This window comes from Petaurus breviceps, unplaced genomic scaffold, assembly GCF_028583685.1.
Source record: "Petaurus breviceps papuanus isolate PSGF00001 unplaced genomic scaffold, PetGlider_PUasm1.0 190, whole genome shotgun sequence".
Lineage (NCBI taxonomy): Eukaryota > Metazoa > Chordata > Mammalia > Diprotodontia > Petauridae > Petaurus > Petaurus breviceps.
The window spans coordinates 9,583,986-9,610,394 of record NW_027185810.1 but is presented as its reverse complement, the minus strand read 5'-3'; the positions used below and the strand labels follow the sequence as shown (position 1 = coordinate 9,610,394).

The window sequence follows — 26,409 nt, the reverse complement described above, 5'->3', positions numbered from 1 at the left end:
CCAATCTAGTGTTTGATAAACCATAAGACCCTAGCTTTTGGGACAAGAACTCATGATATGACATAAACTGCTAGGAAAACTGAAAAACAGTATGGAAAAAAATTACATGTAGACTAGCATCTTATACCATATACCAAAATAGGGTCAAAATGGGTATAAGATTAGGTGTGATACCAGAAGCAATTACCAGTTAGATATACGGAAAAAGGAAGAATTTATGACCAAGAAAGAGGCAGAGAACAAGAACATTATAAGATTTAAAATGTATAACCTTGATTATATTAAATTAAAAAGGTTTTGTACAAACAAAGCCAATGCAACCAAAATTAGACAAAAAGCAGAAAACTGGGGGGAAAAGTCAAATTTATAAGAATACAAGCCATTCCCCAGTTGATAAATGGTCAAAGGATATGAACAGGTAATTTTCAGATGAAATCAAAGCTATCAATAGTCATGTAAAAATGCTCTAAAACACTAATGAACAGAGAAATGCAAATTAAAACAAAACAACTCTGAGGTACCACCTCATACCTATCAGATTGGCTAATAGGAAAGAAAAGGAAAATAATAAATGTTGTAGAGGAGGTGGGAAAATTGGGACACTAATGTATACTGTTGGTGGAACTGTGAACTGATTCAACTATTCTAGAGAGCAATTTGGAGCTATGCCCAAAAAAGCAATCAAACTGCATATACCGTTTGATCCAGCAATACCACTCAAAGGTCATCTCCCAAAGAGATGCAAAAAAAAAAAAGGAAAAGGACCCACATGTACAAAAAAAATTTTATAGCACTTCTTTTTGTGGCGGCCAAGAATTGGAAATTGAGGGGATGCCCAGGGAATGGCTGAACAAGGAATAGTCTATGTTTGCAATATGGAATACTACTGAGCTATGAGAAATAATAAGCAGGCAGATTTCAGAAGAACCTGGAAAGATTGACATGAACTGCCATGATGCAAAGTCAAGTGAACAGAGCCAGGAGAACATTGTACATAGGAACAGCAATACTATACAATGATCAACTGTGAATGACTTAGTATTATTCTTGGCCAGTGATCCAAGACAATTCCAAAGGACTCCTGATGAAAAATGCTATCCATCCCCAAAGAAAGAAATGAGGGAATCTGAATGCAAATCAAAGCATACTATTTTTCACTTTATTCTTTTCATGGGTTTTTGTTTGTTTGTTTGTTTTGGTCTATCTGTTTTTTTCTTTCTCAACATGACAAATATGGAAATATATTTTACATCACTACACACGTATAACCTATGTGAAATTGTCATACAGAAGGCAGAGGCAATATAAGGAAGGAGAAAATTTGGAATTCAAAAATATTTCTTTAATGAATGTTAAAAACTGTCTTTACATGTAATTAGAAAAACTAAACTGTCATTTTAAAAAAAAACAATAAAACTTGCTTTTTACTAAAATTCTTATTTTCAGAAATACTAAAAATATTTAGGTTTCTAGACTTATAATGAAAGAATGTCAGTCTTGATCTTTACAGCAGATCTATGGAGTGAATTCAATCTTTTGACAAGTTAAGATATTTATGGAAAGCAATTGTGACCTATAATTTTGTTTTCTTTCAAAACACTATAAAAACACCAGACTTCTAAATTATCTCTTCATTTCCCACCAGGTGGCATGCCTTTGGACCTCTCTACTATGGTCCTCTCCCCACCCTTTTCAGCTTCTTTTGGTGTGCTGCAATGGGATTCCTCCATTAGATTGTAAATTCCTTGATGGCAGGAAATATCCCGTTTTTTTCTTTTTTGTATCTCCAGTGCTAAGCATAGTGTCTGGTACATACTAGGTACTTAACAAATTTTATTTATCAACTAACTAAACCAAGCCTGTAATTATCAAAATATCTTAACAATACAAAACAAACTATTTTATTTATACAATTTAGAAGAAGTTTAGTGAAACTCAGGAAGCAACCAGAATATATTTTTATTCTGGGTTCAGATTTAAGTGGAGTCAATTGAGCCTGTAATAACTGAAAGTAAAAAAATTAAAATTTTAGTGTCTAGGTGTTTATTTGTGGTTTATGCAAGTCTTTTTTTTTCTGCTCTCTTATATGCTTGACTGAAAACAATTCAGAGAAAACTAAAAGAAAAAAATTAATATTCACTGAAAATTAAGGCTTACTAAAGACAATTCTAGGCATTATTCTGTGGTTCAGAGATACACAATTGAGGTCACACAGGACAAAGAAAGAAATTATCTGAGAATGATATCTTGGAAATTTATTTTATTACATTTAGATTCAAAAGTCATACTAATTTTCTTCCACATTCTAGAACCTTAACTACTTAAGGAAATATTCCTGTAAATGCTCAAAATTAAGAATTTTTTTTAGTTTATAGCACAAATGATAGAAAAATCAAGTTTTTTTTCATTGAGGCTACCATTCATAAAAAAATGCTTATATTATTTGTGAATAAAGCTTATTTCAAAACAAAGCAAAAGTAAACTACTCTTGGTTAAAAATGTAAGTTGAAATGATGTCTATTTCTGCCTTAATCCCACTACAGCAAGTTTTTGCATGCTTTCTTAACCTTCCATCTACAAAGCTGTTAGGATAGCCAAAACATATATATTTAATTACATAAATATTCAATGCCATCAGCCAGCTGTTGTCAGTGCAAAATAGACTGAACTTTCTCATTTAATTCCTATCTTTAAATGGTAAAAAGTTGACATTCATTATAATCATAGGATATATGCAAAAATATCCTTTTTTTTTTAATTCAGGACTTAAAACTCTAAAAGAGGATAATTTTCATAGAGAGAAAGGAAAACACAGAGAGGATTCCCCATGAAACTGTAAATTTCCTTTTGATATATTAACTTTCTTAAAAGTACAGAATAAAAACTCTGCATGTTACTCTCAAAACAATTCTACTTTTCTTGGTATCTTGAATTTTCTTTTGTTTTCCTCTTTACATTGTAAGAAATATGTCAACCACATCTCTCTCTGACTATCACCACACCACCTTACAAAGCAAGGAAAAAAACAAAAATAAAAAATTTTCAACAAGCATAGTTAAGCAAAGCAATATCCCTGCATAGTAGCTATGTCCAAAAAGAAGGTCTCTTTCTGAATCCTGTGTTTTATGTAGGTGACATGTTTAATCATAGGTCCTCTGGAGACATGTTTGGTCATCCCATTATATTTCTTAAATTTCAAAGCTGTTTTTCTTTATATTGTAGCTAACACTGTATAAATTGTTCTTTCGGCTCTTCTCACGTCAGTGTCTCAGTTTATGCTACCCAGGATTCTCTGAAAACAAATCTCTCATCATTTCTGACAGTACAATAATATTCCATTAAATTCTTATGCCACAATTTTTCAAGTTATTCCCTAATCATCTAAAATCTTATCCAAGGCACCACTTTAGATTCCATATCTTTTCATACCCCCTCACTCCCATCCTTTTACCACTCCCTACAGGATCAGGAAGTTAATTTTGTTTAAAGCAATTGCTTCAGTGGTAATGTCCTCCTTAAGCCACAGCCCTAATTTCCCACCACTGCTTTTTTCCAGTAGATTTCAATGAATTTTCATACTAAATTCTTTGTGTAAGTGCATGAGAATGAATATGTAGGTATGTGTGTAAGAGAGAGTGTGCATGTGTGTATTTCTTTTATTTTTAAAGCAATTGGGGTTAAGTAACTTGCCCAAGGTCACACAGCCAGTTCTTTTGTGTGGGTGTTAAGTATCTGAGGCCTGAGCCTGGTCCTCCTGACTCCAAGGCCAGCGCTCTTACTCACTGCGCCACCTGGCCGCCCCTGTGTGTGTGTATTTCAACCCTCCTTTGTCTAGTTCAGAAAAAAAGTGAGGTTCATCTGATATACATTTGTGCCACATCTTTCCCCATGTTTATATATTCTTCTCATGTACTTCAATTATGAGAATTAACACATTCCACCCCCTTCTCCATTTTTTTCTATACCAATCTCTTCCTCCTTTTACCCTCCCTTCTCTTACCATTCTTCAAACCCTTAGAATAAAAGCAATTCATCCTAAGGAGTTCTTTAACTTCCTCAGTACATGCTGAAGAAAATAATGTTAAAGGAATACTACTCCTATTAGAATGTAGAAATTACATTTTCATACAGCTCTTTCCAAATGGTCAAATAAATTTACCTTTCTAATTTTCCCTGGACTTTTCAGCTGTACTTCAACATTCTTACTAAGCACTCATCTTTTCATCAGAAGTGAATAAAATCCCTCATGTTTTTCCCTATAGAGTTATATGCAGCTTTGCAGGGTAAGCTATTCTTGGTTATATGTCTTTCTTTTGCCTTTTGGAATATTACCTTCCATGATCTCCTCTCATTTACATAGTAGGTTGCAGATCTTGTGTGATCCTCTTGTTGTTCAGTTGCTTCAGTGATGTCTGGTGTCTACCTCTTTGTGACCCCATTTGTGGTTTTCTTGGCAAAGGTACTGGAATGGCTGACCATCTCCCTTTCCACCTCATTTTATATGAGGAAACTGAGGCAAATAAGGTTCAGTGATTTGCTCAGGGTCACACAGGTAACTTCTCAAAGGAACTATTTCAACAGACCCCTAATTGGTAACCCAGTTTCTCAAACAACCACCAAAGTACAAATCTAACCATACAACTTCCCTTTTCAAACTCTTTTAGCTAACTCCTAACTGCCTCTACTATGAAATACACATTTCTCAGCTTAGCATTTAAAGGCCCCTTCCCCCCAATCTAGCCCATTCTAACTCATATTAACTCCCTACTTCACCTACATTACTAGCTCTTCTCTGAACTCAGAACTCCATCTTTCACATTCCTGCATCTGCATATGCCACTTCAATTCCTGAAATCCACTGCTTTCCTCAACTCTTTCTCCCAGAATCCTCGTCTTCTTTCAGTGCTTGGTTTCCATCAAGCCTCAGCTCAAGTATTACCTCCTCTATGAAATCTCCTATGATTCCCCTCTTGTTAGTTCCCTCTCCCCAAATTAACTTGTATTTTATCTATGCATTACATGGTATGCCTAGAGGATAAATTGCTTTTATTTTACATAAACATACACAGTGCCTTTCACATAGTAGGTACTAAATAATCAGGTAATTAATTTTTGTTGAATTGTACTGTATTGAACTGAACACTGATGAAGTCAAAAGTTTTTTTGAGTTAATCCAGGCCTCAGTATTGTTATCTCATTTTAAGTATAAGCAAAGATCACTGCATTTATAACACTTAGGAAAATTTATACTTTTTCTAACGAAGGAAGATCTTCTGGGAAAAAAATAGGAGTTCCAAGTCAAATGCAGTTGTACCAAGATAACAGAGTAGAACAGACATAGAGTATGTGTCTCTAGTAATACTATGTATTCACATCTATATTTTAGTCAATAGAATTTCATCAAAAATTTACAATTACCTAAGATTCTTCATCAGCATACCTTTTCCAACTCTTTCCCATTTTTCAAGAACTATATCTTGACTATTTTTTTTCTATCCTGATTATCAGTGTCTTTTCTCTTTTGATATTCAGATATTCTCTGGTTCTTTTGAATGCCATATACTGTGGTACAGTCATTTATGTGATCTACCCAATACTAAGAAAAGTAAGAGAGGAGGCAGCTAGGCAGTGCAGTGAATAGAGCACCAGCCCTGGAGTCAGGAGGACCTGAGTTCAAATCTGGCCTCAGACACTTAACACAAAACTAGCCATGTGACCTTGGGCAAGTCACTTGGCTCCAACTGCCCTACCTTCCCCTCTCCAAAAAGCAAAAAAGAAAAAGAAAAGTGAGAGAGATTTAAATTCTATTCTAAAAAAAGGATTAAAATTAGAAGGAAACCAAAAGACAAAGCCAGTCAATAAGCACTTATGCACAAGGAATGCAAAGAAAGGCAAATGACAGTTCTTGCTTTCAAGGAGTTCAAAGCCTAACGAGGGAGACAAAATAAAAACAACTATTTACACATAAGCTACATACAAGGTAAATTGGAGAAAATCAATAAAAGGAAAAGCATTAGAATTGAAAGGCATCAGGAAAAGTATCTCATAGAAGATGGGACTTTAGCTGGGACTTAAGGGAAGGTAGGAGGTAGGGATAAGTAGAGTATTAAAGGCATGGAGAAAAGTCAGTGAAAATACCTAAAGTCATTGTGTAGAATATCATGTGTAAGGACCAGCAAGAAGGCCAGTGTCTCTGAATCATAGAGTACTTAGGGGTAGGAGAAGGTGTATGAAGACTGAAAGTTGTAATTATTGACTGGGGGATAGTGGGGAAAAAATAGGATCTAGTCTTTAATAATAATAGCTAATATTTATATAGCATCTACTATGTGTCAGAAACTGTGCTGTTTTTCACCCTGCAACACAGGTGCTAATATTATCTACACTTTATATTTGAGGAAACTGAGGCAAACACAGGTGAAGTGACTTGTCCAGTATCACACAGCTATTAGGTATCTTAAGTCAACTAACTGCTTTAGGTAGTTATCAGACAGCTAAGCAGAAGACAAACTGGAGTGCGGAGAGACTTGAGGCAGGCAAAGCAACCAACAGGTTTGGAAGTAATGAGGGCCTGCACCAGAGTGGTGACAGTATCAGAGTAGAGCAGAGGCAATATGCATGAGATGTCAGGAAGGTAAAAATCAACAGGATTTTATAACAGACTGGATACAGGAAGTGAGGGAGTGAAGAGTCAGTGATAGGTCTCAACCTGCATGACTGGGAGGTGGCACCCTCAAAAGAGGAATGGGTTTGGGAGGAAAGATAATGGGTTCAGTTTTAGACAAGTTGAGTTTAAGAAGTCTACAGAATAGGGGCAGCTAGGTGGCACAGTGAATAGAGCACCAACCCTGGAGTCAGGAGGACCTGAATTCAAATCTGGCCTCAGACACTTAACACAAAAACTAGCTGTGTGACCTTGGGCCTATTTTGGAACATAAAATTGCCCTCCAAAAAAAAAAAGCCCCCCAGAAAAGTTTACAGAATATCCCGTTTCAGAAGTCTAATAGGCAGCTGCAAATGAAAATCTGGAGGTTAGCAGAGAGGTCAGAGCTGGATAAGTAGACCAGAGGAAGCCTCTGGCAATTAAAAAGTAATGAAGAAAAGAATCTAAAAATTATAGTTACAGAATCACTGGATCAGAAGTCTAACCAATACTTCTCCAAAAATATGTTTAAATCCAAAGAATCATGGTTCAATGTCATGAAATTCTGATTTAACATCTAGCTATATGAATAGTTAAAGATCACGAACTTCTGTAACAATTAGATACAATAATTAATACATCTACTACCAGACTTGTTTTTGTTTGTTTTTTTATTTTGTTTTTAAAGACAAGAGTACAAAACTGGCTTTGGCCTAAAAGCCATTTACTTCAAAGAATCCAAACAGCAGAGATTAAAAGATCTCAGAATTCTGTTTTGGTTTTTTTTTAAGCTTCACAACTACAAATGCTAAAATAATAACTCATTGAAAAAAGCTTATATTAAAAACATTTTCCCCCTTTCTTAATCAAGGCCAAACTGTTTCTACCTTACAAATCTGCGAAAAATAAGAGACTGATGTTAATGCCATAACAATCTAGTCACAGTGATTTTGTTACAAAAACGATTAGCATTAATAAGGATAAATATCTTGCTGAGTTCAACAAACTTGGACATTTTTAAAATTTTAAGAGATTTTTAAAAATTTGATTGTAACACTGACACGTCAATAGTGGATCATTTAAAGAGAAAAAGTTTTCTTAATGTGAATAATCCTATTTTATGAGGTCCAGATTTTTACATATGGAAATTTCTTAAAGAAAGAAAAGAGAGTAGTATTGTTTTATGATAACAACTCTCTTGTACAAATTTCTTGTACACGTTGCATATGTTGTATTTTTTTCTTCTTTTTTTTTTTTTTTGCTTTTTGGAGGGGGGAAGGCAGAGCAATTGGGGTTAAGTGACTTGCCCAAGATCCCACAGCTAGTAAGTATTAAGCATCTGAGGCTGGATTTGAACTCAGATCCTGCTGACTCCAGGGCCAGTGCTCTATTCACAGCTCCACCTAGCCACCCCCTCTATGTTGTATTTCTTGTATACATTCAATACTCTTTCTCTACTAATTTCATTCATGAGACCTTTAATTCTGAAAATTCCATCTGCTGATAATTACTCCACACTGAATTACTGTGCAGAGCTTTGAGAATCAGTTAGATATAAGCTATATGGCTGGCTACATATATATATATATTTTTTTTTTCAAGTGTTTATTTATTTTGCTTTTTGGAGGGGGAGGAAGGGCAGTTAGGGTTAATTGACTTGCCCAAGTTCACATGGCTACTAGCAATTATGTCAATTGTCTGAGGCCAAATCTTAACTCAGGTCCTCCTGATTCCAGGGCCAGTGCTCCATCCACTGTACCACCTAGCCACCCCTAAATGTATAGTTTTTCTTTTGTTTTGTTTTGTTTTTGCTTTTTGGAGGGTAATTAGGGTTAAGTAACTTATCCAAGGTCACACAGATAGGTTTTTTTTTGGTGTGTGTGTGTGTGTGTGTGTGTGTGTGTGTGTGTGTGTGTGTGTGAAGTAGGCCAGATTTGAACTCGGTCCTCCTGACTCCAGGGCCGGTGCTCTATTCACTTTGACACCTAGCCACCCCTAAAGATATAGTTTTTAAAAATAAGCATTTTTATTTTTTAGCCCATGTACAGTGATACCTAGGTGGTAGCTGATTATCTTCAGAGGGCCCCAAAAATCATTATTTCAACAGTAAAGTAAAATGTGCTTTTTAAAAAAAAAAAAGGATATATTAAAGTCACTAAATGAAACTATAGTGCCTATTTGGAACATATAAATATTATGTTATACAAAGGTATCAAAATAAACTGACCATTCCTCCCTTTATGTATATAAGAGCACACATGATGGGTTTATTTTTGCTAACCCCTGAATGATCTATTTTAGGTGGCAAGAAAAAAAGCCCACAAAACCATTAACTGAAAGCCTTTTTCCATTTTATATACTCACTAAGTACAAATTTTATTTTTGTTTTAATCTTTTTCTTTTACCCAAGAATCCTATCAAGTTAAAGACAATCTTATCTAAAACAAATAGACATGATATATAAAACTGGGAGAGGTCAACCTAAAAGGGAATAATTTGTACTCAAAAGATGTATTGATAGCATAGCAAGTTAGCTGAGGCCTTAAGAGATTATATCAGAAAAAAATCAAAGCAATAGTGCTTTTAAAGATTTCAGAGTTCAAAAAACCAAACTAAAATCTACTTTTTATCTTTTATCACTCATTCTCTCTGCTGACCAGTATGAACATCAGTGATATGTTCATTCCTCATCTGTAAAATGAACTGGAGAAGGAAATGGCAAACCAATCAAGTATCTCTGTCAAGAAAAGCCCAAATGGGGTCATGAAGAGTTGGAAAAGACTGAAAAACAAAAATAGACTCCTCTCCCCAAAATAAGAACTACCTAAAGAGTAACTGCATTTTGCAGATTTTAAAGAAGTCCAATAAGAATCACTGAAATGTCTGAAACATAATATTCTTAAAGGAACCCACTTTTGTTACTATTAAGTGCATTCTCACTTCACTTAGACTAATAAAATGTGAAAAATATCATTTGATAAGTAAAAATGATTTATAATGAACAAGTTAATTATGATTCGATTCAATACACATTTATTAAGGGCCTACCATGTGCCAGGCTAAGTGCTGGGGATACAAATGAAAAAAAGAAAAGACAATTCCTGCCCTCAAGGAGCTTCCAATTTGATGATGGAAGACAACATACAAAAAGAAGTTTAAAAGGAGGAGGGAGAACACATGGGGGGATACCTCATGGGAGATGGAGAGTGGTATGAGCTGGAAATCCAATTTCTGCCTTTTAGAAAGCAAAGCTTTGGGAGGGTTTAGCATTCCAACCCTTTGGAATTCCAGTCAGAGGGTAGAGGAGAATGACGGAGAAGGTATGCAAAGCTTGAGTGATTTAGCAGCATGGTGATGAGATCAAGAGTGATGAGTTTATCAGTTAGGTTATATAAATGGATATTTCTGGAGTTACTTTGAAGTTTCTCAAGAATAAAAGTTAACAATTGTGTCCCTCTATCATATTTATACTTTAATAATACGCTGGAAGGCCCATTAGAAAATACAATGGTAAACTTAAGCTTTGTCCCTATCTGAATTAAGAAAAATTAGTTTTCTACTCTAAGTTAGTGGAATCCAAATTAATTAGATCCCATTGAATATATGGAGATTTTTCTAAAATTATATTCCCTACCCCAAATTCTCTGCTGACCCTTAACCTTATATCTCCAACTGCCTTTCAGACATCTCAACCTGGATGTCCACTAGACATCTTAAACTCAACATGTCCAAAACTAGATTCATTATCTTTTCTCTCTACGTTGCTCCTTCCCCCAACTTTTCTACCTTCCCTCTTATTGTAGAGGATACCACAATCCTCCCAGTCCCTCAGACTCCCAGCCTAGGAGTCGTCCTGAACCCCTCACCTCCCCACATCCAATCTGTTGCCAAGGTGTGTCCATTTCACCTCTGCAACACCTCTCAAATGTCTGCTTTTCTCTCTAACACTGTTGTCTCCACTCCGGTGCAGGCCCTCATTACCTTATACCTGGATTACTGCAATAGTTGTTGGGGAGTTGGCCTGCCTCAAGACTCTCCCCACTGCAGAACACCTTCCATTCAGTCACAGCCTGACCATGTTACTCCCCTAGTCAATAAATTCCAGTAGACTCCTATTGTCTCTGAGATCAAATACAAAATGTCCTGTTTGTTATTTAGAGTTCTTCATAATAACCTTGGACAGCCAAGTGGCACAGTGGATGGAGTGTGGGACCTGGCTAAATTCAACTCTAGCCTTACACATACTAGCTGTGTGACCCTGGGCAAGTCACTTAACCTTGTTTGTCTCAGTTTCCTCATCTGTAAAATGAGCTGGAGAAGGAAATGGCAAACCAATCAAGTATCTTTGTCAAGAAAAGCCCAAATGGGGTCATGAAGAGTTGGAAAAGAGTGAAAAACAAAAATAGATTCCTCTCCCCAAAATAAGAACTACCTAAGAGGAACTGCATTTTGTAGATTTTAAATTAAGTTTTCATTTCTATTTTTAAAAGTATGTCTTCTTGAAAAAAGACCTACATGAGCATCTATAATGTGATATTTGGTGCATGAATCATTCAGGTCCTGCTGTAGACTACATAAGTAAGTTGATCATGCATCCTTCAGTCATCCCTACCTTTAAATTTTATCTTAGTGCCATAGAGGCAAATTATGATTCCCTGTTCACAGAGAGAGAGAGAGAAAAGTAGAAGAGGGGAAAAAAGGAAAACATAGAACTGATAGGTGGCATTTTTAATAAGACAAAATGTTCAAATACTACTGTCATTTTTCAGTTTGAGTATACAAGAAAAGAAAATATAAAAACAATATATTTGTTGAGCACTTGTTCACAGATTAGCATCCATTTTATCTTTACATATATAAATAACAGCTGAAATAAGTAAAATTACTAGTGTTAACTTACACACTGACCATTGTAGGATTATGTTACTCAACAAACAAAAAAATTAGTGTTACTTTATCAAAAACTAGTTTTAACTATCAAAAGCCCCCAGAACTAAGAAAAAATAATCCACATCATCACCTGTGTTGTTACAGGAAAATACTTCCATAAAGAAGCATGTTACATTGCAAAAAAAAAAGTGTTAGCATTCTCTCTATATGACTTTATAACACTATCTGACAATCTTATTTCATTATTTTATCAAGTACAAAATATTTACTACTAAGAATATTAAAGTGACAATTTATGGTCATTAATAAGATCATATATTTAGAGTTGAAAAAGACCTTGAAGGCATTCTAATCCAACCCTCTCATTTTACAAATGAGGAATCTGAGGCCCAGAGAGTTAATGACTTCTCCAAGGTTACACAGTTAATAAGATAGACAGGATGTGAACCAAGGTTGTCTTCATCCAAAGTCAGGACAACATATTAATTGTCTATAGTTGTTATGTTTTTTGAGCATACTGGCAGTGCTACCTACCTACCTATCTACCTATCTATCTGTCTGTCTGCCTACCTATCTATCTATCTATCTATCTATCTATCTATCTATCTATCTATCTATCTATCTACCTATCTATCTATCTGTCTGTCTGTCTGTCTGTCTGTCAGTAAGAAAGATGCCCTTTTAGATGTCACTAAACAGTACAAGAACAGTTGATGTTTACAGAACAATCTTTATACTCCAAGGAAAAAAAATAATCCAGGTAAAAGAGAAACACTTTTTTTTTCAAGATAAAAAACATGAAAGTTTTCCTGAAAGTAAGGGTCAGATAAACGTAAAACTTTTATTCTGCTCTGGGCTTAAGTCTTTCTTCTCACAGTCCTTAAATATGGGCATTACCCAAAATTCATTCTTCAGCTCTTGCAATCCTTTCAGTCATGACAATCATCCAGAAAACTTTTAAGAGATTATAAACTGCTATCTACTGCCTTAATTGCTAAGGATACAAAAAAAAAAAAAAAGGCCAAAAATAGTCCATGCCCTCAAGAAGCTTACATTCTACTGAGAAAGATGATATATATATAAATCAGCATGCATAAGATAAATACAGGTACATTGTTAGAAGAGAATATGAGCTCTCACTAGTTCTCAGGATGTGGATTATCACCTCTATTCTCTGCAGATGACTCCTAGAACCTTATCTTAATCTCTTTAGCACTCTTTCCACTCCTTTACTGCCTGAGCTTGATAGTCAGTTAAATATTCCTTCAATCTACACTTGATTATTTTAAAAATCATAAACTTCCTCAAGTTAGAGTCTCCTACTTGTAAAATAAATTCTTGTGTTAGAAAGCTTATCCTAATTGATGTAAGTAACTGATTTGACACAAGTTTTACAAAGCAAGTTTACTTAGATTACAAGAATACCAATATCAAACACAGATCTAAAATATATGATTACCATCTCCCCTCCCCCATCTGCCCATTTCCTCACAGGGAAACACCCTGGTCAGGGAGGTCTTTGCAGCCTTCACAGAAGTAGGGATCCCACAGGGTCAGAAGAACCTGAGCTTCACTTGGGGCTTCCAGTGGCCAAATTAACAATGTGAAGCCTCCTACTGTGCCTGAATAAAGAAACTTCTGCACTCTCCCTAAGAAGCAAAGAACTGTCCATCAGTAATACTCTACAGCTCCCATAGGGCTCAAATTTCTTGCTACACCACAACCTAGTGATTTCCCATTTTGTAATTCTATCTGTGTCATAAGGCCTGCTCCTGCCCTTAGCTGTGGTAAGCCTGGCCACAGCCTGCAATATTCTTTTGCTTGGTTGGGTTCATAAATGGCCATCCCACAAATATGATCATTCTTTCAAGATCCAGACCTTAACTCTAGGTCATTGGGAACACAGTTAATTTTGGGTTAGTTGGGCACATGATTCTAAATAATGCCTCAAAAGCAAGCTTACTACAAGGCTTATTTGGCTCTTTCTCCCCACATACTCAGATGTTTACTTCAATTCTTGCCATCTCATTCAAAACAAGGTGGAAGGTGAGGAGAAAGAGAAGGGAGAGGGAAAAAGAGGGAAGGGAAAAAGGCAAAGAGGGAAGGAAAGATAGGAGGAGAGGGAAAGTAAAAGACAGAGACAGAGACACCCTCAATTACATGGCATCGGGCACGTCCAGAAGCATCCTCCATATATGTGTGTGTGTGTTTGTATATGTGTATATGTATGTGTGTGCATACCTATACATATATATGTATTGTATGTATATGCATGTATATATCCATTCCAAGGACAGAGCATTCAATGATCAGACATTCACTGCTCTCTCCTCCCATATAAAAAATTGGCCAAAGCACCCTTTGAACACTGACCATGTCTCCATTCCAGAATAATTCTCTGAGGTCTAAGGGATGCATAAGCATCCTTTTTACTTGCTTCTCCAATGCCATACAGAAATCCCAAAACTGTCAAAGTGGCACAAATCTTATACACAGGCAAAAACCACAATTACATCAAACACGGTTATGATGATGAAGATGCTGCTGCCACTGAGGACAGCTAACAGTTATACAGCAGCACTAACTATGTACCAGGCACTGTGCTAAGCACTTTACAATTATTATCTCATCTGATTCTCACAACAACTTGGGGAGGTAGGTGCTAATATTTTCCCCATTTTACAGATGGGGACAATGAGGCACACAGAGGTCAAGTGACTTGCTTAGGGTCACACAGTTATTAAGTGTTGAGGTCACATTTGAACTCGGGTCTTTCTAACTCCTGGACCAGAGCTCTATCACTCACACTACCCAGCTGCTAACAGAGGCTCTGGAATAAAGGAACAAAGTTACACAGATTTAGCAAAGAACATTTTACAAAGTTTATGAGATATTACTGTTTAATTAGGACTGAAGAGTACCTATGTTGGTGCTGAAAATGACCTCCAAACAAAAGGCAATTTAAAAAAAGAAAAAGAAAATCAATTTCCTGTTTCAGAAGGAAACTTGATACCTACCAGGCTTCCCTAACCAGCCAGAGCTTTCCTTGAAGGAATTTAGAACCTAGGGTTGACTGAAGAAAAACAAAGAGAAGAATTGTGCTATATGCAATTCCCTTGGAGAGGTGCAAGCAAATTTCCTCTGGGTTCCTATTAGCAAAAGGCACTTGAAATGTTAACCAATAGATCCCTGCCACAACAAAGGCAATCCTTCTGGAATTCCAAATTTACCCAATTAATAGGAAAAGCAATTTCTGTTTGTGACTAAAGAAAATAAGGTCAGTTAAGACCAAATTAGTGTATGGCTTCCCCACCAAAAAATTTTTTAAAAGGACTACGCACTTCTATTTGTCAACTAAAACCCTTTCATAATTTAGTTCCACCCTACCTTTGCAGGTTTATAGCATGTTATTCTCTATGTTCTAGCCCAACTCACCCTGTTGCTGCTCTAACAGGCAAGACCCTCCAACATCTTAAAGGCCAGGTACCTTCTAAATATCATGCCCTATACAAATCCAACCAAAACTGTCTACTAATTTTTCAATGAATATGCCATTAAATTCCTATCTTTTCATCATTGTTCATTCAAATACTCCTGGTGAGAATATGCTTCCTCCTCTTCTGTGAAAATAATTTTGATACTTCAACTCAATTTAGTTAGTATTTACTCAATTCATTGTGACTTTAATAGGTATCAGTGATTGAATAGTAAGTTAAACAGAACAGAGTTAAGTTTGATGTACAGTTATCCCTTCCACTTTCTCCATTACAGTTTCAATGTATGGCAGGTTGGTGAAAGAAGTTAAATGGGAATGTTGGGGCAGTTTTGTAGAAGCTGAAAATGACATGCAAAGGTCAGCAGAAGACATATAAAAAGTTTAGAAACTCAGAAATGAAAAAAAATATATGTATAGTATCGTATTATATCAACCCAAACGAAAAAGAAAATTCAGACTTCTTCTCTGGTACAAAAATGGCCAAAAAATTTTATGTGGATTTTCTAGATTACAGGGGCACACCCCAATCCCCATGATGTGGAAGAAAAAACTGCAGTTAACGCTGCAAGAATAAGAGACATGTAAGGTATAATTAATTAATCCACCAGGTATCAATGATTACATCACTTATATTTGATTTATAGGACAGAATTATACTGTATTAATTAGGCCTGATATAAGGATTTATATGAATTAGTGTTAAGAATTTACTGTATCGGGGGCAGCTAGGTGGCACAGTGAATAGAGCACTGGGCCCTGCAGTAGGGAGAACCTGAGTTCAAATCCAGACTCTGACACTTAAAAAAAAAACTAGCTGTGTGACCTTGGGCAAGTCACTTAACCCCAATTGCCCTACCTTCCCCCCTCCAAAAAGAAAGAAAAAAAGAATTTACTGTATCAGCACTATTCCACTTCACCCTACCCCCCTCTCCTTATGAATGTACTTTGAACAAATTGTGCTTGAAAAACCACGACTTTCTTGCTCTAATCTATGAAAGTTCTCCTCCTAGAACATTGCTGACAAATGACAGGCCCCAAGACTTTGCTGACAAGGTCATATGACCTGTAGAAGGTCTTGAGATGTTGCTGACAAAGTCTTGCACAGTCTGTGGAAGGCTCCTAAAAGCCTGCTGACAAAAGACACTAGAGGTTGATGGCCAGTGGAAAGCATGCCGACAGAGTGGTTGTGATTGATGGACATTTCCCTTAGCCAATTACATAAAATCTGGAGGGACCTCCCCAGGACTTCCCGAGGTCAATTGAATCCCTAGGGAACATGAGCAGAGGAAACTTTGGCAGGGAGGAAGGTTTTGGATACAATGGTTCAGGGACCACCAGTCTCCCTAATAAATCTGATTGTGCTCGGATCTCTGCTTGTTTCCTTTTTTCTTTTCAGACTGGAATTTTATGGCCCTATACTTTGTTTTCCAAATCTTATCCTTCCTTAAATATCCAGCTCAATTCCCACATTCAGTTCAGTCTTAAATGATCATTCCTTCCTCTGAACTCCAGTAGAACTTACTGTCTATAACTGTATATATAGCACCTAGAATAATTTACCTTTAAGACTATTTACTTTTTTTATATGTAAGTCCTATCTTCCCAACTAGATTTTAAGCTATTCTGGGAAAAGAGAAAGTCATACCTCAATAGATGTCCTACTACTTCATGTGGCTTTCATCATTTCTCCTGTCTCCTCAATTTCTGACCGTATGCTCAAGATTTACCAGGACTTAGTCAGACAGCTATTAACATATTGTCATGGTGTCCGCCAAAAAGAAAAGGAATTTAGTTTTTGCCATTTAACCTGAACAGGGAATCACTTAGTCAATGAATTAGATACAACTTCACCAATTGCTAGCACTGAATTCCATGGGAAAAAACAATTTAAAACTACACTATAGACTGGAACAATTTGAGATAGATTCATATCAGCTATAATAATATTTCAAATAACATTTACAACTTTCCTGGTGCATTTCAGAGAAACTTTCTATTTATATTGTGAAGTACCTTTTAAAACAGAACACAATTCAGTTCAAACCAATAAACATTTATTAAGTTACTACTAAACGTGAGGTATTGGTTTAGTTATACCTTTTTTAAAGAGTTCTCTATTCTCTTTGGAAGGAAAAAATGAACAGCTTCCACTTACTTAATTGAGTTTCTAAAGTGATCTTCAGCTGGGTTTTTCACTGTGCAACTGTTTAGCAGCCACAAATCTGCTTCTGATGGATTTTCTGAAAACAGAAGAAAAACAAAGAAAAGAATTGTGACTTTATGTGACTTTATATATTTATGATCCTGGAAAGATTATTGGGAATGGGAAAAGTGCCATAGGACTTGGAACAAGGAAACTGAGTTCAAACAAAGGAAGAAGGCAGATTCTTCCAGCTGTAAGGTAAAAAGTTTAACTTAAAAATCCTGGGGAAAAAACTACATGATTAAAGGAACAGTCTATATAAATTTCCTCCATAAAAATATTACTGGGATGCTTCATTTTGGAATGTAGACTATCCTTGGCCCCAAAAAGTCATTCAAGATAAGTCCAAACTACAGTAGATTCTACACTAAGATACAAATAATTTGATTATGGTCCTACCTAACAAGAAACTGTATCAACTGTTTGAGGACTAGTGCATTAAGAAGTTTATCATTTAAGGGTTGGCCACTAAGTAATTAATTATTTGGCTATGGAAACTTATGTCCATCTGGATAACTGACAGCTACTACAAACTCCCCATGCTCTAAATTTAACTAATCACAATCCACCTAAACACTTAAATTTCTTCTTCGAACCCTCCCATTTCTATATATTATCATTCACCCTGTTACTCAGATTCAAAACCTCAAACTTATAAGGGCAAAGGAACCAAAACTGAGACCCAGAGACGTTAAGTGACTTGTCTAGTCAGAACTGGTTAAAACTAGCCAAAACCTGTTTTTTAAAAAAAAACTGGCTGGAACCAGGCCAAACCAGTAAAAACTGGTTAAAACTGATCTGAACTAGGTCAGACCAATGTAGATTGGTTCAAAGCAGTGACAATCATATGAAACTGGAAAGAGCTAGTCAGAACTAGTAAAAACTAGTTGAAACTGGTGAAAAACAGAACTGGATCAAACAGATCAAAACTGGGTCAAACCAGTCAGAACTTACTGAAACCAGTAGGAAACCAGATTAAGTCTGCTGAGCCACGTTCAAAATGGTCAAAAGATGATAAAACAAGTTCGAATATGCCCAATAACCAATGACCCAATTATAATCTATGGATTCAATAACTACGTACCCAATTAATTCTGCCCTGACCCAATTATGACTCATTTACCTATACACCCAATGACCCAATAACCTCTAGATCCAATGACTCAACTATGACCCAATGACCCATGTACCCAATGCCCCAATTATCTATGTGCCCAATGACCCAATTATGACCCCACACCTATGTACCCAATGACCCAATTAACTATACCCCTAATAACTAATGACCCAATTATGATGTAATTGGCTGTGGACCCAATTATCCAATTAGAAATGGACCCAATTATTCAATTACCTAGGTAACCAATGACTCAATTAACTATGTACCAAATGAACAATGACCCAATTATGACTCAATATCCTATGGACCCAATTATGACCCAAAGACCTATGTATCCAATAATACAATTATGAACCCTATGGATCCAATAACCCAATAGACTATATCCCCACTGACAACGATTCAATTATGACTCAATTACTTTTGGGCACAATGACCTATATACTGAATGATCCTATTACATATGTACTCAGTGACCCAATTATGACCTAATTACTTATGTACCCAATGACCAATGATCCAATTTATGACTCAATGACTATGGACCCAATAATGATGAAAAGTCCTTTGTACCCAAAGATCCAATTATGAATCTTATGGACCCAATGACCCAATTATCTATGAACCTAATGATATATATATATATCCAAAAACCCAATTATGTATGTACCCAATGACTCAATTATGACCCAATTACCTATGTACCCAATCACCTACATACCCAATGATCTATCTTTATATCCAATGACCCAATTACCTATGAAGCCAATGACCTATGTACCAAATGACCTGTGTAACCAATGACCCAATTAAGTATGCCCTCAATGACCAATGAAGCAATTATGATTCAATTACCTTTGTACACAGATAAGTCAATGTGATGCTAGAGAAAAATAGAAGAGATTCCTATTCTCCTGTGACTCTTCCCAAAAGAAGCATCATTAGCATTTTCCAAGATATTCTTGGATGTCCCTACACATGACTTCTAAAAACCATGTCATTTCTTTTCCAAACAGTCTAATAGTCTTCTACAACCTAAGCCAAAAATAATTTAAAACTACACAATTTAAACAACAATGCAGTAAAATTAAAGAGTGAAAATACAACTGTATACTTTGTAGATATTTATAATAATTTTTAAATAAAAATTCTATCTTTCAGTTTGCTATGCAAATCATCAAACCTTACATAAAAGTTAACAATTCAAATACCTTGTAAAATGGGTAGTCTAGAAGGGTTTTCCCCCCTCAATGTCAATGAAGCTTCATTTGTTAAAAATGTGTATTAACAAACATCAAGGTTACCTTACTCTATAAAGCTCAAAGTCAACAACGTTTTCAGGTTAAAATATAGCCAACCTCCTGTTGTGATCCAGCAATAATACAGAAACCTTAAATCCATTTTCTAAGAACTTGTTCCTTCCTCATCTTGCCTTTTTTTAAAGCATTTTTCACTAATCCCAAGAAGATGCAAAGGGTCAACAAAATGTTTCTTCTTCCAAGAGTGGAACAGTAACTAGAATTACTAACATCCCATTCCAATCTGGAAAATACAATTATTTCCATTTAAACCCCTTAATATTTTCCCAAAGTTTAACTTTAAACAAGTTTCTCTAGTCAGAGTCCTCTAATCTAGGTACTTCCCCTAGAATAATGAACCATATACAGTAACATCCAACATTCATTTCTTCAAGCACTAAAAGCCCTTTAAAAGTTCAAAACTAATGAGGTTCTCACGAACAGTTCTGCAACATTTGGATCATTATCACATGACTTCTTTTTACTTAACTACCAAGTATTACAGCATTCATGACAAAAATCAAGGTCAGAAAGTTCAAAAATACCTTCATCATTTTATGAAGTTCAAGGAAAGACTGATGAATAAGTTCCCTTAGCCCCAAGTTATCTGTATTCCTTATATCCCAAATTATTATTATTTTTTAAAACTTGAACATGACAGGTGTTGGCCCTCAGCTGTCAATGGAAGACTTGAAAGTAAAAGAAGAATTAATACTATTCCTCCAAATAACAATCAATCTTCACTTTACCATGAAGGCTTCTACATAAAGGCAACATTGTGGGTCAATCAACAAACACAACAAAACAAACTATTTCTCTAATTTGAAGGCAAAGCAATATGACAAAGGAAAATAAGGTTTTATTCATATAATTTAAATAAGCTAAAGAAGCAAAAAATTCATTAAGAAACAAGCTTAATCTAATCTTGCCATCATCTATTAATGTACCACCTTTCCGGGTTCATGCACTCTTGAATTCTTTTATCTAATCAGAATCTACTGGATTTCCACCTCACTATCTCCCAATACCAAACTTGCTCTTCTGCCACACCTTTACTACTTTAGTGAGACTACCGAGAGGAAGAAAGGAAAATGTGCCTCAAAGAAATTTGAAAGAATGCCAAAGAGATAAAAACTGAGGCCACAGAAGCAACTAGATCAACAGGTAAGTAGTACCCCCAACACAGGAATTTGGAATATAGATAATCTATCTCAATATAATGCAGAGTTAATGATACACTTCTTAAATACTGTTTCAGATTTTGAAATAAGCTTTTAAAACACTGTCAACAGACAACTTCAACTTAACATGAATATTAAGTTTATTACACGAGAAATAAATATGCAGGTAGAACCCAAAGAGTTCACAACTATACAGAAGTTTGCATATTTATGACAAACAGGACAAAGGAAGGAGGAGATACCAGAATTTCTACCTAAAGGAGTGTGTTATAGGTGGGGAGAGGTGCAGTGAAGATGGGAAAAGGACAAAACCCCAACCAAAGGAGGAGCAAGTGACAGCAAAAGCCAAGTTCTTTTCCCTTGGAGACTACTAGACCAAGAAGATATGATGGTCTCCTTATTTACAAGACTCCCAGCTGTATAAGCCTAGTGCAGACTGTCTGGCACCTGTCTTGACTTCCAAAGACACACAAGGAGTCTAGTTTGGGATGCAAACAACAAATTATGTCAGCTGGAGATGGGGGTGGGAGGTGGGGGTGCATTTTGTCCTTGACACATTCAGGGCCTCCTGGCTCTGTGTCCAGTGTTTCTGGAATATATGGCAATTCAAAAAGACAAGTTCGGGACCTCTCAACAACCCTCAACTATGTGTGACCACTCTGAAGTAAGGAACTAAGATTATAAATTCTTCTCTCATTCCAGATCCTACAGCACAGATTACACCAGAATATAAACAAACAGTAATATATATCTGAAATACAATATAAGGAATCGAAATATTCCAAGCATGTATGTAAAACAAGTAACAGCTTTACTCTCAAAAAAAAATTCAGTACAGAAGCTACATGACTTTAAAATGTGTTAGTTGAAGAAAAACCAAGATAACTCTAATTAGAATTAAAGTTTTACATACAAAGTGAACCGTGAACTGGATTTTAAAGGATAAACAGAAATTAGGTGCAGATAAGGCTGAGAAGGGGAAGTCAGACTACCACATATAATGAAAAAAGCATGAGTTAGGGCACAAAAGCTGGAGTGAACAAGGCTTCTTTGGAGAAAACTCTCACTTGATCCATCCATCCCTATTAACTATTGCCCCATATCTCCTGCCTTTTGTGGCTAAGCTCCTTTAAAAAACCATATTCAATAGCCAAATTTTCCACCCCGCTTCTAAACTTTTCTATTACAGTCACAGACACCACCACACTACCAGTCCCCTAGGCTCATAATGTAGGTGTTATCCTTGATCCCTCATTCTTTCTCACCAGTACCACCCCCCATCCATCTCTTACATAAACTATGCTTTTCTCTTCTGACACTACCACCATCCTTGTGCAGGCCCTCATCACACCACACCTGGGCTACTTCAATAGCCTTCTGGCTGATCTGCTTCCACTGTGCACCCTCCACTTGGCTAAATGATCTTCCTAAAGTACAAGTTGAACCATGTTGCCACTGCCTTCTCAATAAACTCCAGCCATTTATTCAACAAGCATTTATTAAGCTCCTACTATGTGTCAGGAACTGTCAAATGCTGGGACTCAAAATTTTTTAAAGCACACACACATTCTCTGCCCTAAAGTTCCACATTGAATTTTAAAGAAGCAACATGATCACAGATAAGAAAACACAGAATATGTACAGAATAAGTACAAAGTCACTTCCAGGAGCAGGGCAATAGCAACTGAAGGTGCTCATCAAAGGCCTCTTAGAGGATGTGGCACTAAAGCAGAGCTCTGAAGGAAATTAGGGCTATAGGAGGCGAAGAAGGGCAAATAATAGGAAAGCAGGTTTTAGGAAAGCCAAAGAGCTTTACCAAGTAATCTAGGAAGGAAACTGTTATGGCCATATATTTGTGGACAATAAAAAGGAAAAGGGGATCAGACAGGAAGGAGAGTAGGAATGGCACACTCAAGACCCACAGCCAGGAAAACTCATTTCCTGGGGCCTTCTGGCAAAGAAAAAGTGAGGACACTGCCTAAAGTAGGTCCATGACATAATAAGAAATCTCATTTACTGGGTAAAGGACTGAAATAATAGCATTTATCAGGGGGAACAGTGTTAGAACTCTAGGGAACCTTGAGGTATGAACACCTCACTCCACAGATAAGGCACTGAGGACCAAAGATGGAGGGAAGTGATTTGCCTCAGATCAAGTAGATGGTAAGTGGAAGAGGTGGAACAAGAATCACTCCAGGACAGAGAATGGCAATGAGAATGAACTAGAAGGTAAAGAAGTAAGAGACATCAAAAAGAAGCAACTAAATTTAATAAATGGAGATGTATATAAAGGAAGAGTCAATGATAACCAAGAGATTTTGAGTTTAAATGACTGGGGAAAGGAAGCAACGTTATCAGGCATGAAAGCAAGAAGATCTTCTGGTTTGTGGAGACAGGAGAATTTCCTTGGAAGGAAATTATGACCCTAGAAAACACTTTTTCCTCCCACATATTGGCTGGAATTACAAAGTACAAACACCAACAGTTAGACAACATGTAAAGAAAAAAATACAGATCTTAAGAACTTAATTACATCGATTTTATAATTGTTATGTATTATTCTTCTTTAGAGCAGTTAACAAGCCCCAAAAAGCAATATCCTGCTTCTTCCTAACTGGAGTTTCCCATGGTAATGAATGCTAGCTTCAATTGTTTGGTTAAACCAATTGTAAAGTACTCAACTACAGGCAACTTCTGGCACATTCTCATTCATCTCATATTCACAAAGTGAAAAATTATAGGCTTCCTCTCTGCTGATCTCTACCACAGTTTTAACAGATGGTGCAGTTAAATGAGGAAGGTGGCATGGAATATAACTAAAGACTAACCATATGTCTCCAGCAAAATAGTATTCTTGTCAAGGATATAATACAGGGTTCTCTATTATTTATTTATTCCTTTAAGATAGGCATATACTACACCACAAAGTTACACTAATTTGGAATAAAGAACATAAAAAAACACACACAAAATTTTTTTTTGACAAAACTTTCAAGTTCAAGCTAAAATTCCAAAAATAATTCAATTCAATAGCATTAAAGACCTACTGTGTGTCAGGTGCTAGATGGACAAATGTAATCAAACATTTAAAAAAAAGAAACACTTTGTCACCTATTAATACTTTCTTATCTTTAGCCAAAGATTTCTGCCACAATAGCAATAATGTAATTGATATGCAGATATTTATTCTCTTAATAAATGACCGGATATTGAGCTAATTATATAAAATGTCATCTCTCTCAATGACAACATCTTGGTGGCTTCTATACATACTTGAAGTGGGGGAAAGGAAAGAAAGTTAGATGGAGACTCATTTCAGTAAGGAAGTCATTTCAGTGATGTCATAAGAGTTGAAATTCTGATGTTCTGTAGTCCTCTTAACATTTAAGAATAAGCAAGACACATAGTGGAAAATGCACTAAATTGGGTGTTACAAAACCTGAACTGAAATCCTGGCTTTACTAGTTATTATCTATTATCTATCTTGGACAGATCACTTCTCAAGCTTCAATTCTCTTATGAGTAAAATGAAAGTGCTGAACCAGATGATCTCCAAGAACTAGATAATCTCTGAGATCCTTCCCTATTAAAAAATCTTAGTATCCCATGCCACTGTAACTCAACAAACATTAATCCCTCAACAAAATCCCTAAGTGAAACACACTGAGCTAAAAATATTGGTATAAAAAGACCAAAAAAAAAAAAAAGAGGATAATCTTTGTTCTTGAGGAATTTACATTTTACTGCAGGGATACTACCCACATACAAATTGGTGAATAAAAGGTAATTTATGGTAGAAGACTTCCCTGAAGAGGTGGAGCCTAAGCTGAACCTTAAAGGAAGGTAAGGATTCTGAAAAGCTGAGCTAAGGAAGAAATATGTAGTAGGCATCAACAAATGCAAGGAGGAAGAAGATGTATTGTAACCTTTGGACAACACTTAGTAGTCCAGTGTGCCTAGACAGCATAGGAAACAGTAAGGAAAACTCTGTGGGAGCTGGGTGAAAGAGGACTGTGGTCTAGCACCAGCCCCAGGGCAGCAAAGGTGCTGGTGCTGGTGCTGGTGGTGGTGGCAGCAGTAGCAGGAGGAGAAGCAGCAGCTGCTGCTTCCAGAGCTCTGAGCCCATACACAGTGGGAGATCCAGCAACTGATACAAAACCCCTGAAGCCTGGGACAGTGCACCCACTCCACCCCCACCCACACTGGAAGCAGAGTCCTACCTTGACAAAGAGTTAAAAAGTCAAGTATTTGGCTGGGAAGATGAACAAACAGTGTAAAATATTCAGATTATAGAATCTTACATTGGTGACAGAGAAGATCAAAACAGAACCAGAAGAAGACAACAAAGTCAAAGTTCCTGCATCAAAAGCCACCAAGAAAAATATGAATTGGTCACAGACCACGGAAGGGCTCAAAAAGGATTTTGAAATTCAAGTAAGAGAAATAGCGGAAAAACTGGGAAGAGAAAAGAGAGTGATACAAGAAAATCATGAAAAACAATTCAACAGCTTGTGCAAGGAGACCCCTTCTCCCCCCAAAATACTGAAGAAAACAACACCTTAAAAAATAGACTTACCCAAATAGCAAAAGAGGTCCAAAAAGTCAATGAGGAAATGAATGCCTTAAAAAGCAACATTGGCCAAATGGAAAAGGAGATCCAAAAGTTCACTGAAGAAAATAATGCCTTAAAAATGAAAATGGAGCAAATAGAAACTAATGACCCTGAGAAATCAAGAAATTAAAAACCAGAACCAAAAGAATGAAAATATATTAGACAATGAGAAATATCTCATTGGAAAACCCACTGACTTGGGAAATAGATCCAGGAGAGATAATTTTTAAAAATTTAACTATCTGAAAGCCATGCTCAAAAAAAAGTCTAGACATCATCTTTCAAGAAATTAGCAAGCAAAACTGCCCTGATATTCTAGAACCAGAGGGTAAAATAGAAATTGAAAGAATTCACCAATTGCCTCTTGAAAGAGATCCCAAAAGGAAAACTCCTAGGAATATTGTAGCCAAATTCCAGAGTTCCCAGGTCAAGGAGATATTTTCTCTTTGTAAGCCAAAAAGAAACAATTCACTTACTGTGGAAATACAATCATGAAAACACAAGATCTAGCAGCTTCCACATTAAGGGATCAAAGGGCTTAGAATATGATATTCCAGAGGTCAAAGGAGCTAGGATTAAAACCAAGAATCACCTACCTAGCAAAAGTGAGTATAATACTTCAGGGGAAAAAATTAACATTCAGTGAAATATAGGGCTTTCAAGCATTCCTGATGAAAAGACCTGAGTTAAATAGAAAATTTGACTTTCAAATACAAGAATCATGGGAACCATGAAAAGGTAAACAAGAAAGAGAAATCATAAGGGACCTATTAAAGTTGAACTGTTTACATTCCTACATGGAAAGATAATATTTATAACTCATGAGACCTTTCTCAATATTAGGATAGTTGCAGGAAAAATAGACAGACAGACAGACAGACAGACAGATAGACAGACAGACAGACAGATAGATAGATAGAGATAGATAGATAGATAGATAGATAGATAGATAGATAGATAGATAGA

At 36.1% G+C, this 26,409-nt stretch overlaps 1 protein-coding gene across 2 annotated transcripts in view; it reads right to left on the bottom strand.

Moving 5' to 3' along the window:
- Positions 1 to 26,409, bottom strand: part of CDKAL1 (CDK5 regulatory subunit associated protein 1 like 1) — a 704,048-nt gene that overhangs the window by 597,502 nt on the left and 80,137 nt on the right. For both annotated transcript variants that reach the window (XM_069092496.1, XM_069092497.1), the window contains exon 5: positions 17,185 to 17,269. In XM_069092496.1, the coding sequence (XP_068948597.1) occupies positions 17,185 to 17,269 (85 nt within the window). The remainder of the gene's footprint in view (positions 1 to 17,184; positions 17,270 to 26,409) is intronic.